The 13,232-nt window shown below is 40.5% G+C and overlaps 1 protein-coding gene across 2 annotated transcripts in view; it reads left to right on the plus strand.

Annotated features, from left to right (window-relative positions):
• The window catches only part of znf830 (zinc finger protein 830), a 61,871-nt gene that overhangs the window by 35,335 nt on the left and 13,304 nt on the right, over window positions 1-13,232 (plus strand). Inside the window, exons 6-8 of one of the 2 annotated variants that reach the window (XM_012964521.3) lie at window positions 87-168; window positions 5,979-6,042; window positions 7,057-7,124. In XM_012964521.3, coding sequence (XP_012819975.1) covers window positions 87-168; window positions 5,979-6,042; window positions 7,057-7,124 — 214 coding nt within the window. Of the gene's footprint in view, window positions 1-86; window positions 169-5,978; window positions 6,043-7,056; window positions 7,138-13,232 lie in introns of both variants that reach the window. The other variant, NM_001004918.2, reaches the window with a different exon arrangement.

Consider the following 13,232-nt stretch of genomic DNA (forward strand, 5'->3'; position numbering starts at 1 on the left):
CATTTGTGTTTAGATGTTAAAGCAGATTTACTTATTAGATTAAAAATTCAGGAAACAAATGTAATTTTTTTTTTTTCTTCTTAAAGATTTCTTTGAAAGTAAAATGCCTTTGGTATCTCACTCTGGGTCAGTCTTAAAAGCGGATATACAAGAGAAGATTGTTGAAAGGTAATCTATATCACTAAAGTTATACCATTCTTGCTGAAGCCAGACATACATAGGTCCTCACAAGTTTGGCATTTTTGTGCCTAAATAGACTAAATGGTTGGTCAGATCTGGCTGATATGTTTGGCCACAGCCAATTATCAGAACACCTAATGGTTCTGTGTAGACCTACCAGTGCATAGACAAATCCACAGTTGCATGTGGTCCTAACCCAACTAGATTTTCTTGCCTTTCAAATCCATACTGTCTGAGTCATTAACAGATTTTAGTTATAGAGGCTATCATTTTCATTACAAATGGCTCATTTGAGTGACTGAATCATAAGCCACTAGTGGCAATCTTAGCTTTAGATACATGGAATCGGTCATTTTGAAGACTGTTATTTTGAATGTTGCACTATAAGGGGGGGGAACTGTTGCCTTAGGCCCGGTCAAATTGCACTTTGGAGGGGGGACATGGGCAAGTAGCACAAATTGTTACCTAAATTGCACAACTTAGGTTAGAACTTACGCAATTTATGTAACTTCTGTCAAAACTTGAGTGACTAGCCTAGAAACTTACATAACTTTTATAGAAATAGGACTGGGCAAACTCCACTGCTCCTAAATGAGCGGACTGACTTATTAGCACATGAATTATTTAAAATATTTACATGAATTCCTTATTTTAGAGGAACTTCAGCTGTTTATATTGTAATCTATTTACTTAACCTTTTTACTGCTAGTCGTTTTGGTCAAAGCGGAACTTGTATTGCCAGACAGTGTTTGAACATTTTGCACTGTTTCACTTTAGGGGCCTTTCCTCGGGGGGACTTTTAGTTTACCAGGAAAACAATATATATTTTTTTCCAGGACAACCTATGCTTTCAAAATATGGTAGAATTTGAGTAATTTTATTTCTGTAACAAGATATAGACTTCTAAATGTCTAAAAAAATTTTAAAAAAATCAAATTTTCCATAATATAAACACACATACCAGAAACAAAAATTATTTTATGCCTGAAAATACAACTGATGTAGAAAGTCCCATGTCTCCTGAATGTGGCGATACCAAATATATATAGTTTTATGGAGATTTCTCACTTGTATAGGTCAAAAACTCCCAGCATTACACAGCACTACTTTGGATTTCAAGGCCAAAAATTCCACTAACAGAAGGATTATCCCAGAAAGAACAGATTCTGGGGAATCCAGAATAGGCACAACTGTCTGTCTACTCCATACTATCAAGTCGCAATGCTTTCCAAAAGTTATTGGTTTTTATCAAAATTTGTGAAATTTTTAAAAAAAATCCTTCAAAGCTTCCAGTCTATAATATCTTATCTCCTACAGGTCATACAGTTCGCCTACAATTCCTCAACGTATTTACTTTCAGCCCTATGTTTCCCTCTAGTGGCTGGAGGCTCTATTAAACCTAATGTAACACCTATTTGGCTATAAAATGGCCAACCCAGGCTAGTAGCGTGCTGTAGAGCATGTGTTACATGCGACCTTAATGCACAGGAGTGGGCCTCCGCTACGTGGGAGGTAGACAATGGAGCTGAGGGGTTGTTGAACTACAACTAGCTGAAGTAGTGTGGTGCAATAGAGATAAATGGACGCCAGAGGATTCTTATAAATGAACTGGATAATACTTTATTTGTCCAAGACAAAGGTAATCCGGGTATTTAATACTCACTTAATAGATGTTATGCAGTATGCAGTTATACAATTGATGTAATTCGGATCAATAGCAGAAATATGATGCTCCCCTGTGTATCCCTTCTCATCAAGAGGATTGGGCAGGTAGAACAACAACAGCGTGATAGGTAGGAAAGCTCACCGGCATAGTCCCATGCTCTTTTGGAGGTTAGGGCAAGGCATATTTGCTAACCTATTTCCCTAGCACTTCTGTGTCCCTAATGACCTGGAGGTGGGCATAGACAGTACTGTTTCTATTTTTGCTGATGACACTAAATTGTGCAAAACTATAAGTTCCATGCAGGATGCTGCCGCTTTGCAGAGCGATTTGACAAAATTAGATAACTGGGCAGCAAACTGGAAAATGAGGTTCAATGTTGATAAGTGCAAAGTTATGCACTTTGGTAGAAATAATATAAACGCAAACTATCTACTGAATGGTAGTGTGTTGGGGGTATCCTTAATGGAGAAGGATCTAGGGGTTTTTGTTGATAACAAGTTGTCTAATGCCAGGCAGTGTCATTCTGTGGCTACTAAAGCAAATAAAGTGCTGTCTTGTATAAAAAAGGGCATTGACTCAAGGGATGAGAACATAATTTTGCCCCTTTATAGGTCCCTGGTAAGGCCTCACCTTGAGTATGCAGTGCAGTTTTGGGCTCCAGTCCTTAAGAAGGATATTAATGAGCTGGAGAGAGTGCAGAGACGTGCAACTAAACTGGTTAAGGGGATGGAAGATTTAAACTATGAGGTGAGACTGTCGAGGTTGGGGTTGTTTTCTCTGGAAAAGAGGCGCTTGCGAGGGGACATGATTACTCTGTACAAGTACATTAGAGGGGATTATAGGCAGATGGGGGATGTTCTTTTTTCCCATAAAAACAATCAACGCACCAGAGGTCACCCCTTTAGATTAGAAGAAAGGAGCTTCCATTTGAAGCAGCGTAGGTGGTTTTTCACGGTGAGGGCAGTGAGGTTGTGGAATGCCCTTCCTAGTGATGTGGTAATGGCAGATTCTGTTAATGCCTTTAAGAGGGGCCTGGATGAGTTCTTGATCAATCAGAATATCCAAGGCTATTGTGATACTAATATCTACAGTTACTACTAGTGGTTGTATTTATAGTTTATGTATGTGAGTGTATAGATTGGTAGGTGTGGGTTAGGTGTGCTGGTTTTACTTGGATGGGTTGAACTTGATGGACACTGGTCTTTTTTCAACCCTATGTAACTATGTAACTAACTATGTAACTAATCTAAGGCCAGTAATGCCTGTTAGGAAGACTACTCCTTTGCTATTATCCTGGATGGAGCAAATGGCTGCTCTTTCTGTATAATTCTGTCTGAACTCACCACTTCTAGAGGGTGCTATGAAATATGCTGCTATACTGTCTTTTCCTCATTCACGGGGCCCCTCTCCCCGACTTAATTTGGATGGATAGTGGCTTACTGGGCCGGATCTGAACCCAGGCTCGATGGAGCTCTGCTTCAGGTAGCAGATCAGCAGCCAAAGAGGAAAACACTTCCTTGTGCAAGACACTATATAGTCTGCCAAGGGGAGTGGTTAAAGGGGCTAAACCTGTAAGGGATAGCTTTAGAAACTGTAACCTGAGTATAGGGGGTCTATCCTATAAAAGTACAGATAAGGAAAAGTAGGGAAGTAAAGCCATAGGGAGCTTAAACCTATGGGTCCCTACACTAATTTTCCCAAACTTGCAAAACCCTGCCACCTAGTGGCTAAACTGTACAAATACATTCTGCAATAACTAAAACCTATGCAAGGGAATTAGCAATCACTCGGCACCCCCCCAAGGGGGGGGCCCCTTCCCACAAGCTTCCACTTTGCAGCATCTTATCTCCCACATAGTATTAGGTACCAAGATAAAACACCATAAATTTGAACACCAGGGGTCCACTGAACAGTTTGATACCAAATATGTATATGTTTACCTAAATATGTGGCATGTAGGGGCCCCAAAAGTACACTCACCCCAGAAAGCAAAGCTTTCCTAAATTTGCCAATTTTTATGACATTTCAGAAAATCGCATATAAATGTTGCAATTTGCCGCATTTATATTTCACAATTTCTTGCAGATAAAGGCAAATCTCCCCAAATAGGAACACCTAAGGTCTACTGAACAGTTTGATGCCCAACATGCATAGTTATACCAAAGTCTGTGGTATATACTTACCCCCAAAATGAAAATAGTGCATATGGATTTCTCGCCTGCCAACTCAGCTTTTGCATACAGAGCCCTCTGACAGTGTATTATGTGCCGTAAGACCCTCTAACTATACAGAAAAACTCAGGAAACCATATAGTTTTGGAAAGTACACATTCTGATGAATTCAAAATAGGTAAAGTTAGTTTTGTACACCAAAGTTACACATGGCAAAGCTATGCTAAAAACAGATCAGGAACACTAAAATAAATGCAATAAAACCACAAAAATTTTGCAAATCCGTGAAACAACAAAATAAGTCACACAACAGTGTAATTAGTGGTCAGAATATCTGATCCAGTAGTCACGCAGTCAAAATAAACAGTTTTTAGGGAAAAGAAACTAAAAACAAAGTGGTAAAATAAATAAATAATACATGTGTATACATGTGTGTACATATGTAAAAGTTGTGTGACAGTGTGTAAGTGTGTATATAAGTGTGCAAAATGAAAAAAACAAACTGCTAAATTGTGTGTAAGTGTGTGTAAATTCAAAAAAACACCTTACCTGTCCTGAAGCAGGGACTGCTTGGCTCTGTCCTCCAGCTGCTGTCCTGGAAGGAACTCAGTGGGCCGGCGCTGGGGGAGGAAGCAGGAACAAGCAGCAGACGCGATGCAATTGCGTCGCAGGACCGACATGACAGCCCCCCTGGCTTGTTGCCCAGGGGGCTGTCATCTCTAAGAACTCTCTGCAGAAGTGGTATCTGCCAAATATTGTGCGGGCCCGTTGTTGGCAATTCGTTACATTTAAATCTGCAAACAGCATTCACACACACAGACCCTTATTCAGCATACGTTTCATCAAGAATACAGGCTCACACAGGTAGAACTGTCTTTGATAAAAGTTCTGCTTTGTTTGAGCTGAGCTCAGGAGAGAAAGAAAAAAAAAATTGAAGCAGACGGCTAGAGCTGAGTTTCTGTGGGAACCAGCAATGCCATCTCTTCACTGGCTGCTAGACTGGGGGGCGTGTTTAGTAATCTGAGCTTAGAACAACTGAGCATGCCCACAAGCCAGAGGCAAAGCAAATTCCCGAGGGAGGGGCGTGAGTGGGTTACAGGAGGAGAAGGCAGTCTAAGTGATTAAGGGGATGCTGCAGCCTTACTATTAACCTCTGGACGACCAGAGTGGCAGGTATTGAAAGATTTCAAAAAGGCTGTTCACTGATTAAATTTTTGCGTGTGGGGTTTACATGTCCTTTAAGCTTAAAGTAGTAGTGAACTTTTTTTTTTTTTCTTTATCTTTAAAATGGCTCTAAACAACCCCCGGCATAACATACCTTAGTCCTTGCATTCAGTCTGATCTGGTTGCTAAAATCTCCAGCTCCTTTCCTCTTCTTCCTTGTACAGTGTGAAGCCCGCCCCCTCTTCTTGTTCAGCTCTCCTTATGTCTTTGACTGCAGGGTAGTCGAAGAGGAGAGCCTTCTGTGCATGCCTGACAGAAGAAGCTTTTGGGGGATTGCACAGAGAAGCAGGAGCCAGTGTGCAGCAGCAGCTTTTTTCTGTGCCCATACATAACTACCTGACAAAGCAATACATATGTGAATGTTATAACACAGGCGTATTTATTAACATTGGAGACAAACATCTTCGTTGATGTGGCCCATAGCAAGCATTTAGATATTTGTTTTTCTAACTCATAGGTGACTTTTCAAATCTAATTGCTGATTGGTTGCTATGGACAACATCGCTGGGGATGTTTTTGTGCAATGTTAATAAATACACCAAAATTTTCTCTACTGTATCTGCAGTACAGCCATTGGATGAACACTGACATACTGGAGATTACATATAAGGATGTTGGGTAGGTGTGCCCTAAGTTGTGGCACCTCATGTTCCTTGTGTGTTACAGTTTGGCGTTCAGTTTTTGCTTTCCAGTTATGTCTAATTAACTCTAGGCAATTTTCTTTCATTTGTTCTCAGGAAAGACAATACAGCTGAGGCTTTGCCTGAGGGATTTTTTGATGACCCAGAAGCTGATGCAAAGGCAAGCTATAATTTCTTTATTTGGCAGCCACTCTTTGTGAATGTGAATCATTAAAGTATTTAAAAACACAAATGATTAAATGTTTAAAGAAGAAGGGAAAGTAAAAACTAAGTAAGCTTTATCAGAAAGGTCTATGTAAATACAGCCATACGCATTTACAGTAATGCTGCACTGAGTCCTCTATTAAAGAAACACAGAATTCTTTTTTTGTACATGTGATGTTCCAGTGTCTGACTTCCTCTCTCAGAAACGTCCTTAATTCCCGTGGCCAGAGTCTGTGCAGTTCTCTTCTCTCTCCCCTCTCCTGGTCCCCTCTTACTAGAATGCTAAGAACTCCATCCCCCCTCCATTAGGAATGTGTGATCTCAGCTATAACCGCTAGACTGCAGGAAGGAAGCTTCTTAAAATGGCAGCTGCTATCGTAAGCAAACAGAGAAAGCTTCTAAAGTTTCTGCAGAATAAATATAGTGTTCTAGGTGGCACTAATGTGGCAAATCTATTGGCAGTAAAATGCCAAAATGACTTTCCTTCTCCTTTAAGCTGTCCACTGGCTTTAATGACAGAGTGCATTGCAGACATATGGTGTTTAACATGAGTAAAGTCTCTATGCATAACAGTGTGCACCATGTGTGTGGGCTGGCATGTGTTGTACAAGAAAAAAGTGAACTAGTATATACTTTTATTTGGTTCATTGTTTTTGGCTGCTGAAATACCAGTTGGCAATTACACAAATAAATAAATGTTAATGCTTTGGTATTCCTCTGCTGAATCTTAGTAACAGCCATTTAATAATAGAAAGTATTAGTGTGACTGCAGTCTCCAGAATGTTAGCATACATCTTTTAGGTTTTTTGGTATTTATTTATTTTGCTAAATATTGTATGTAAAATAATCTGTTTTAAAATTGCTATGATTTGTTTTCACCGGTAATAAAATCTTTATAGATCCTATCTTAACTATAAAGTTAGTGGATGCAAGTGCTGCACATACTTTTTAATTTTTGCTTTATCTAAAGGTTAGAAAAGTTGATGCTCCCAAAGACCAGATGGATAAAGAATGGGAAGAATTCCAAAAAGAAATTAGGCAAGTTAATAGTGTAAGTACTAATGCACATTAAACATAAGAGAGAAATGCATGCATGTGTAGCAGTGTGTACTTCCCTGTTTTATTGAATATTTACAGCTACTACAGAGTTGTAAAGATAGGAGAATAGGTTGGTTATTCCATGTGATGATAGAAGTACATATTAAACCAAGCCCTAGTATTTTGAGATAGATGCCTCAATTCCAGTTATTGTTATCCACTTGTTTTTCTTTAAGGTAAGCTATTTGAATACTGAGCTATTGTAAAAAACTTCTTTATTTAAAGGACAATGAAAGGTTAATATAAATTATATAAAGTAAATTAAAAGTAAGTCTAAAGGCATTCTTTTTAAGTACTTACTGCATATCTTAATTCCCAGATCCCTGCTTGCTTCTCTGAGATATGGTGCTGGCAGCCTACAGCAGTGTGAAGACTACAGTCACATCACTGAAATCTCTCTGTCCTTCCTGTAGGCTGCCAGCGGCAGCCTTTCTATTCTCTGAGCATGTGTGTAACTTGATCTTGTCTCCTGTTCTGAGCTACACACGCCCACCAGCCAATCAGAAGCGGATCTGGCAGAGGGGAGGGGGGGAGGGAATGAAACACATGAGCAGTATGAAGCAAGGAGGGAAAGGAAGGGAGAATACCTGTTTAGAGATGGCTGCCTCTTCTAGAAAATGTGAAGTAAGTGTGACTGAGTAAATATTTGATTAGGTGAGCCAAAAGTGTGGCGTTTTTACTAAACAATAGGAGGACTATTGGGCAGTATGCTTTTTAAATTTTGACTTGCATTCTCCTTTAATATTATTCGTAAAGCACTATTGTCTCTTGTGGTGCTTTACAAAGCGAGGGGACACAAACGCAAATCAAAACAATTTACTCCTATAAACAACTACATTTACAGAAGCAGATACCCATTGTAGAGTTTGTATAGCCTTGAGGTCAATAGGGATATGTTGACCATAGGGAAGGGCCCTGCTCGAGCTTACAGCTTAAAAGGTTTAAAAAGTAAGACATAATTTGGGAGTGACTTGCGTCATCCCATCAGTCTATATATTGGCAATGTAAAACCTTCTCTGGTAAACAAGCAGACCAGTCATCCACAGGAATGTGTTCATCCTTGCACACATTCATTTTTTATTTTCCAGGTTATCTTCAGAAAATAGCCATTATAATGTTAACTAAAGAAAACTTTAACTACAGATTACATACAGTTACAACATTCAGAATTTATGCAAGCAATAATTATTACAGGTATGGGACCTGTTATCCAGAATGCTCTAAACCAGTGGTATTTCGGATAAGGGGTCTTTCTGTTAGTTGGAACACCATACCTTAAGTCAGGGATCCCCAACCTTTCTTACTCGTGAGCCACAGCCAAATGTAAAAAGACTTGGAGAGCAACACAAGCACCATAAAAGTTCATAGAGGTGCCAAATAAGGGCTAATATTTTCTATTAGGCAGCCTCTATGCACCCTATCAGCTTACAGGGGGCTTTATTTGGTAGTAAATCATGTTTTTATTCAACCTAAACTTGCCCCCAAGTCAGGAATTCAAAAATAACTACCTGGGTTGGGGCACTGAGAGCAACATCCAAGGGGTTGGGGAACACTTCCTTAAGTCCACTAAAAAATAATTTAAACATTATATAAATCCAGTAGGATTGTTTTGCCTCTTATAAGGATTAGGTATATCTTAGTTGAGATCAAGTACAAGGCAATGTTTTAATTATTACAGAGAAAAAAAGAAATTGAGTTTTAAAAGTCTGAATTATTTGATTAAAATAGGGTCTATGGGAGATGGCCCTACCGTAATTTGGAGCTTTCTGGGTAGCTGGTTTTTTGATAATGGGACCCTTACCTGTTCAGCAGTAAAGCAAAGCAGTAGGAAGGGCATTCTCCCTGTAGTAAATTTTGATATAATTTAAAAACATTTTAATTCAACATAGTAAGATCTCTCATCTAAACAGTATCACAGCAAGGCCCAGCCCAAACACATTGCATCCACAACAGACTGTTAGGAGAATTTCTCCGTAAATGAAACTTTCCAGCAGGACTTAGAAATCTGTAAGGTATTTATTGAAAGTGCCGTGAGAGACAAGCTTACAGTAGCCTGGTGGCTGTCTGTTTCAAAGGTTGTCTAACTAGCACGTGCAAATGACAGAGTATTTATACCCTCTGAAGATGCATTATTACATTTAGAAATATCCATATAAGTATCAGAGAAAAGCAGGCTATCTATTCCGAGAAATAGACCGTTTTTACAGGTAAAAATATTTGCTTCGGTTGCCAGAGGAATTGTTACATCGTGACGCATGTCTTTGACCACATGTGATATATTGATAGCACAGCAGGAGGCCATATACTAATTTTAACAGAAGCAGTTTGACACTTATATAAATTCCGACAATACATGCAGACTCAATGTATTAACTCTTTTGTTCCAATATTAACTCTTTCATATTTCATTTTTCCAACATATCCACCCTTTTAATACTTAGGAAGCATGTATGGAACAGGTGAATAATATCCTTTAATAGGACTAGTATAGCTTTTAATCCTAAACTTCATGCATCTGTTCATAGATACCCGTATTATCATCAGGGTGGTTGGAAACAGTAACATACATAGTTTTTGTAAGTGCAGCATCTATGAGCCGCTGCAGCAAGCCTCGAAGGCAAGGGACGCAGCAACACCCACAAGTTACCAGAATACCTGCAAGAACAGCAATAGAGAGAAATACGCTAGAAGCAAGTGTACTCCACTGGCCAAACCAGTTCTGCAAAAAGTCAGTGAAAGGATTAGATACCTGAGTTCTCAGCAAGTTCATTTGATAGCATAGTGAGTCCTTAAAGTGCCTTGGTGATACTGCCGTCCGGAGCGGTGTTATTAGGTATGAAGGTGCAACACAGGGTGCCAAACATTTTGCAAACTCCTGCTTTTTCGGCCAACAACATCTCAAGGGCAATGCGATTCTGCCATGCAACGAGGGAAGTTGCTTCAAGCTGGCTAGCGACTCCGTTGAAGCCGTCCCTGGTGAAGTTCACAAATCTTTGCTGATTATAGTAGATGTAGTTGATCCAGTCGACATTCCTTTTCTTAGTGGCCCACCAGAATAGCGATTCGAATCCCGCACTGATCTGGTTTCTGGCCTTAAATTCCTCTGGGAAACTGCGGGGTACACCAATGCTGTCGATATAAACGGAATGATCGAATGAACTTTTTGGGGTATGCATTTCTCTCTTAATCCTGTGCACAAGACGTGCCGACCCAGCGTGGGGGAAGGCCGCATTCGCATCTGCATGTCTCCACACAACCACCAAATGTCTGACCTAGTATACTTGTGGTTATCAAACCATTGTGGTAAGTAGTCAGTATTTGTTTTATCTATGGTGATTGTTTGGGAGTGAAACGAAATGGGGTTGTTCTTGTAAACTAAGGCCCTACATGTATGGGTTGTACCGATGATGGCTGACCTTGGCTAAGCTCAATTGGATTGTTCACTGGTGTCTGGGCTACTGTGGGCGTTACATTTAGGTATATTAATCCCGTAGGGTCCTGACCTGTTACAGTTATGCCTATCCCATAATCTCCCTCATCACTGAACTTAGTAACATAGTAACATAGTAAGTTGGGTTGAAAAAAGACATACGTCCATCACGTTCAACCATAATGCCTATATATAACCTGCCTAACTACTAGTTGATCCAGAGGAAGGCAAAAAACCCCATCTGAAGCCTCTCTAATTTGCCGCAGAGGGGAAAAAATTCCTTCCTTACTCCAAGATGCCAATCTGACCAGTCCCTGGATCAACTTGGTTTGCTTAACGGTCAGGATGAGTGGATTGCACACATCTGTACAGCAGGATGGGGGGATTGGACTTTTAATCAATGTTATTCTACTTTGTATACCTTCCCTATTTTGACCAGAGGCCCTTTGTATTTCCCAACCATCTGGATCAGTCATCCACCAGACCTTGAGCCAGTGACAAGGTGGGATTTGGTTACCCATATACTTGTGACATGATGCATGTTCTCTGGCCTCGGTATAAGGAATTACTGCGCATGCATCAAATTTACCGTATATACTCAAGTATAAGCTGTGTAAAAATGTGCTGAAAAAGTAACCCTCGGCTTATTGCACTCCATCTAGATGCAATGCGCTCGTTGCGCGCACCCCCCCCCCCCCGACAACCTTACGCTGCATGTAGACATTATGTGCGATGCTGCACCATTGAGGGGCGATTATTGTGCTCGTTGCGCAGCGTCCTCTTCCCCCTCCCCAGTGCGGTGGAGCAGGCCAGAGCCAGGCAGGGAGCTAGCTGTGCCGATCGGAAGATGCGCTGATGGCTGTGACTGTGCGGCACATCCGTAGTACCGCGTGAGTGTCCCCTTGTCTGTGTGCGCAATGTGATCTGAGCCGCACTAGCTAAACCTGAGCCTGCTGCTGCTGGGGCAGCCAGGCAGTAATCGCATGCCTCATTATGTGCGAGCCCAGAGACAGGCAGGGCTGCAGCCCACAGAGGGAGGAACAATTAACAGCCACAGCCTAAATAGCAGCTTTCCTACAACAAAAACAACTGCAAAGGGGAAGCTATTCCTGAAACACCCGGGTAAATGCATTATTTCTGGCAAACGTTCGAGATCAAGTCGCTGCAATACTTGGGGAAATGGGAACAACTCTAGATATATGTAACAAAGGTAAAGTGGTTGCTATATTATTTGATTATTGAAACTTAGCAGTAGCGGCTGCATATCCCACCCTAGACTTATACTCGAGTCAATAAGTTTTTCCAGTTCTTAGGTAAAATTAGGTACCTCGGCTTATACTCGAGTATATAGGGTAATTGTAGTATCTTGGCCTTCTATAACTGTTAGCACAAAGGTGCCTTACTTTGGATAAGTAGAAGGAACTAATGAGTGCTTATACCTTGCATTGGAGTGGTTACCAGCCACCCTTTTGGTTTGATTTGAGTGTGAAGACAAGAATCTCCACCCACCTAAGGGGGGTAGGAGTGACATAGTTATGACAGTAAGGAAAAGCAAGATTGTTATCCCTATGGCAATAAGATAGATGAACAGTAGCACAGCCTTTTTCCTGGACCAATTATAGTATGCATTGCTGAAACTTCTCCTTTCCCTGGTTTCTACAGTGTCCCTGAATAAGCCCATGGGCCTTCACTGATGTTGAGATGAGCCATTCCCCAATGGGTTAATGACCTGTACCCCAATGGGTGAGTGACCCCCCCTTTGTAGTCAGACTCCTCCAAGGGTTTATTCGGGGTCCCTAAATTCTGTCCCTGCCTGAAAAGGTTTTACTAGTTTACGGTGTACCCCCGCAGTAGGGGTTGACAGTAGTACATGGTATGGACCTTCCCAATGGGGGCTGACCAATTTCTCCTCTCGATTAATCAGGATCAATCTCATAAGGCTCAAATTTTTTCTCAGGAATAGGTTGGTAAAGGCTAGAAGAGAAGTGGGAGATATGATATTTTGTTTGTTAAGTATTTTGCACATGTATTTGGCCATTGTTTTGTCTGCCTTGTCCCTTTTGTCAGGTGGGTCCGATACCTATAAGTGTAAGAATCTTACACGGTTAACTATACACAATATTTCTAATGGAGTGAAATCCTTTGTTATCTGTTAATTATCTAAGCATTGCCATTTACATATTTATAAAAACTGCATGGTTCCTTCCCGTTGTTTATATCTAAACACATATACACATTCTTCTTACCCAGACCTCCGCTCACTTCCTTCTTAATAGCACGTTCAGGGACCCAACTGACAAACCTCCCTCCCTTTTGTTAGTATTTTAGATGCAATAGGTGCATCAGAGCTATTTACTGGACAGGTTTCCTTAGGAAAACATTTATAATTACAAAACATTTATTTCTTATTTACACATTTTGTCCGATAAAATTTATTCATTTTGTTTAAAAACAATATTGGGCTGGGAGAAGGCAACCTTGTTTTGGGGTGTAAGGCTCAGTGGGCATTGAAATGAAAGTTTGACAAAAAATTTTTTTTAGTTTAATTAGTAAACTATGAATGTTTTATTTTTAGGGGTTACCACCATTCCTCCTGTTGAGAAATGGCGAAGCCCATG

The sequence above is a fragment of the Xenopus tropicalis genome, chromosome 6 (genome assembly GCF_000004195.4).
Source record: "Xenopus tropicalis strain Nigerian chromosome 6, UCB_Xtro_10.0, whole genome shotgun sequence".
Taxonomy (NCBI): Eukaryota; Metazoa; Chordata; class Amphibia; order Anura; family Pipidae; genus Xenopus; species Xenopus tropicalis.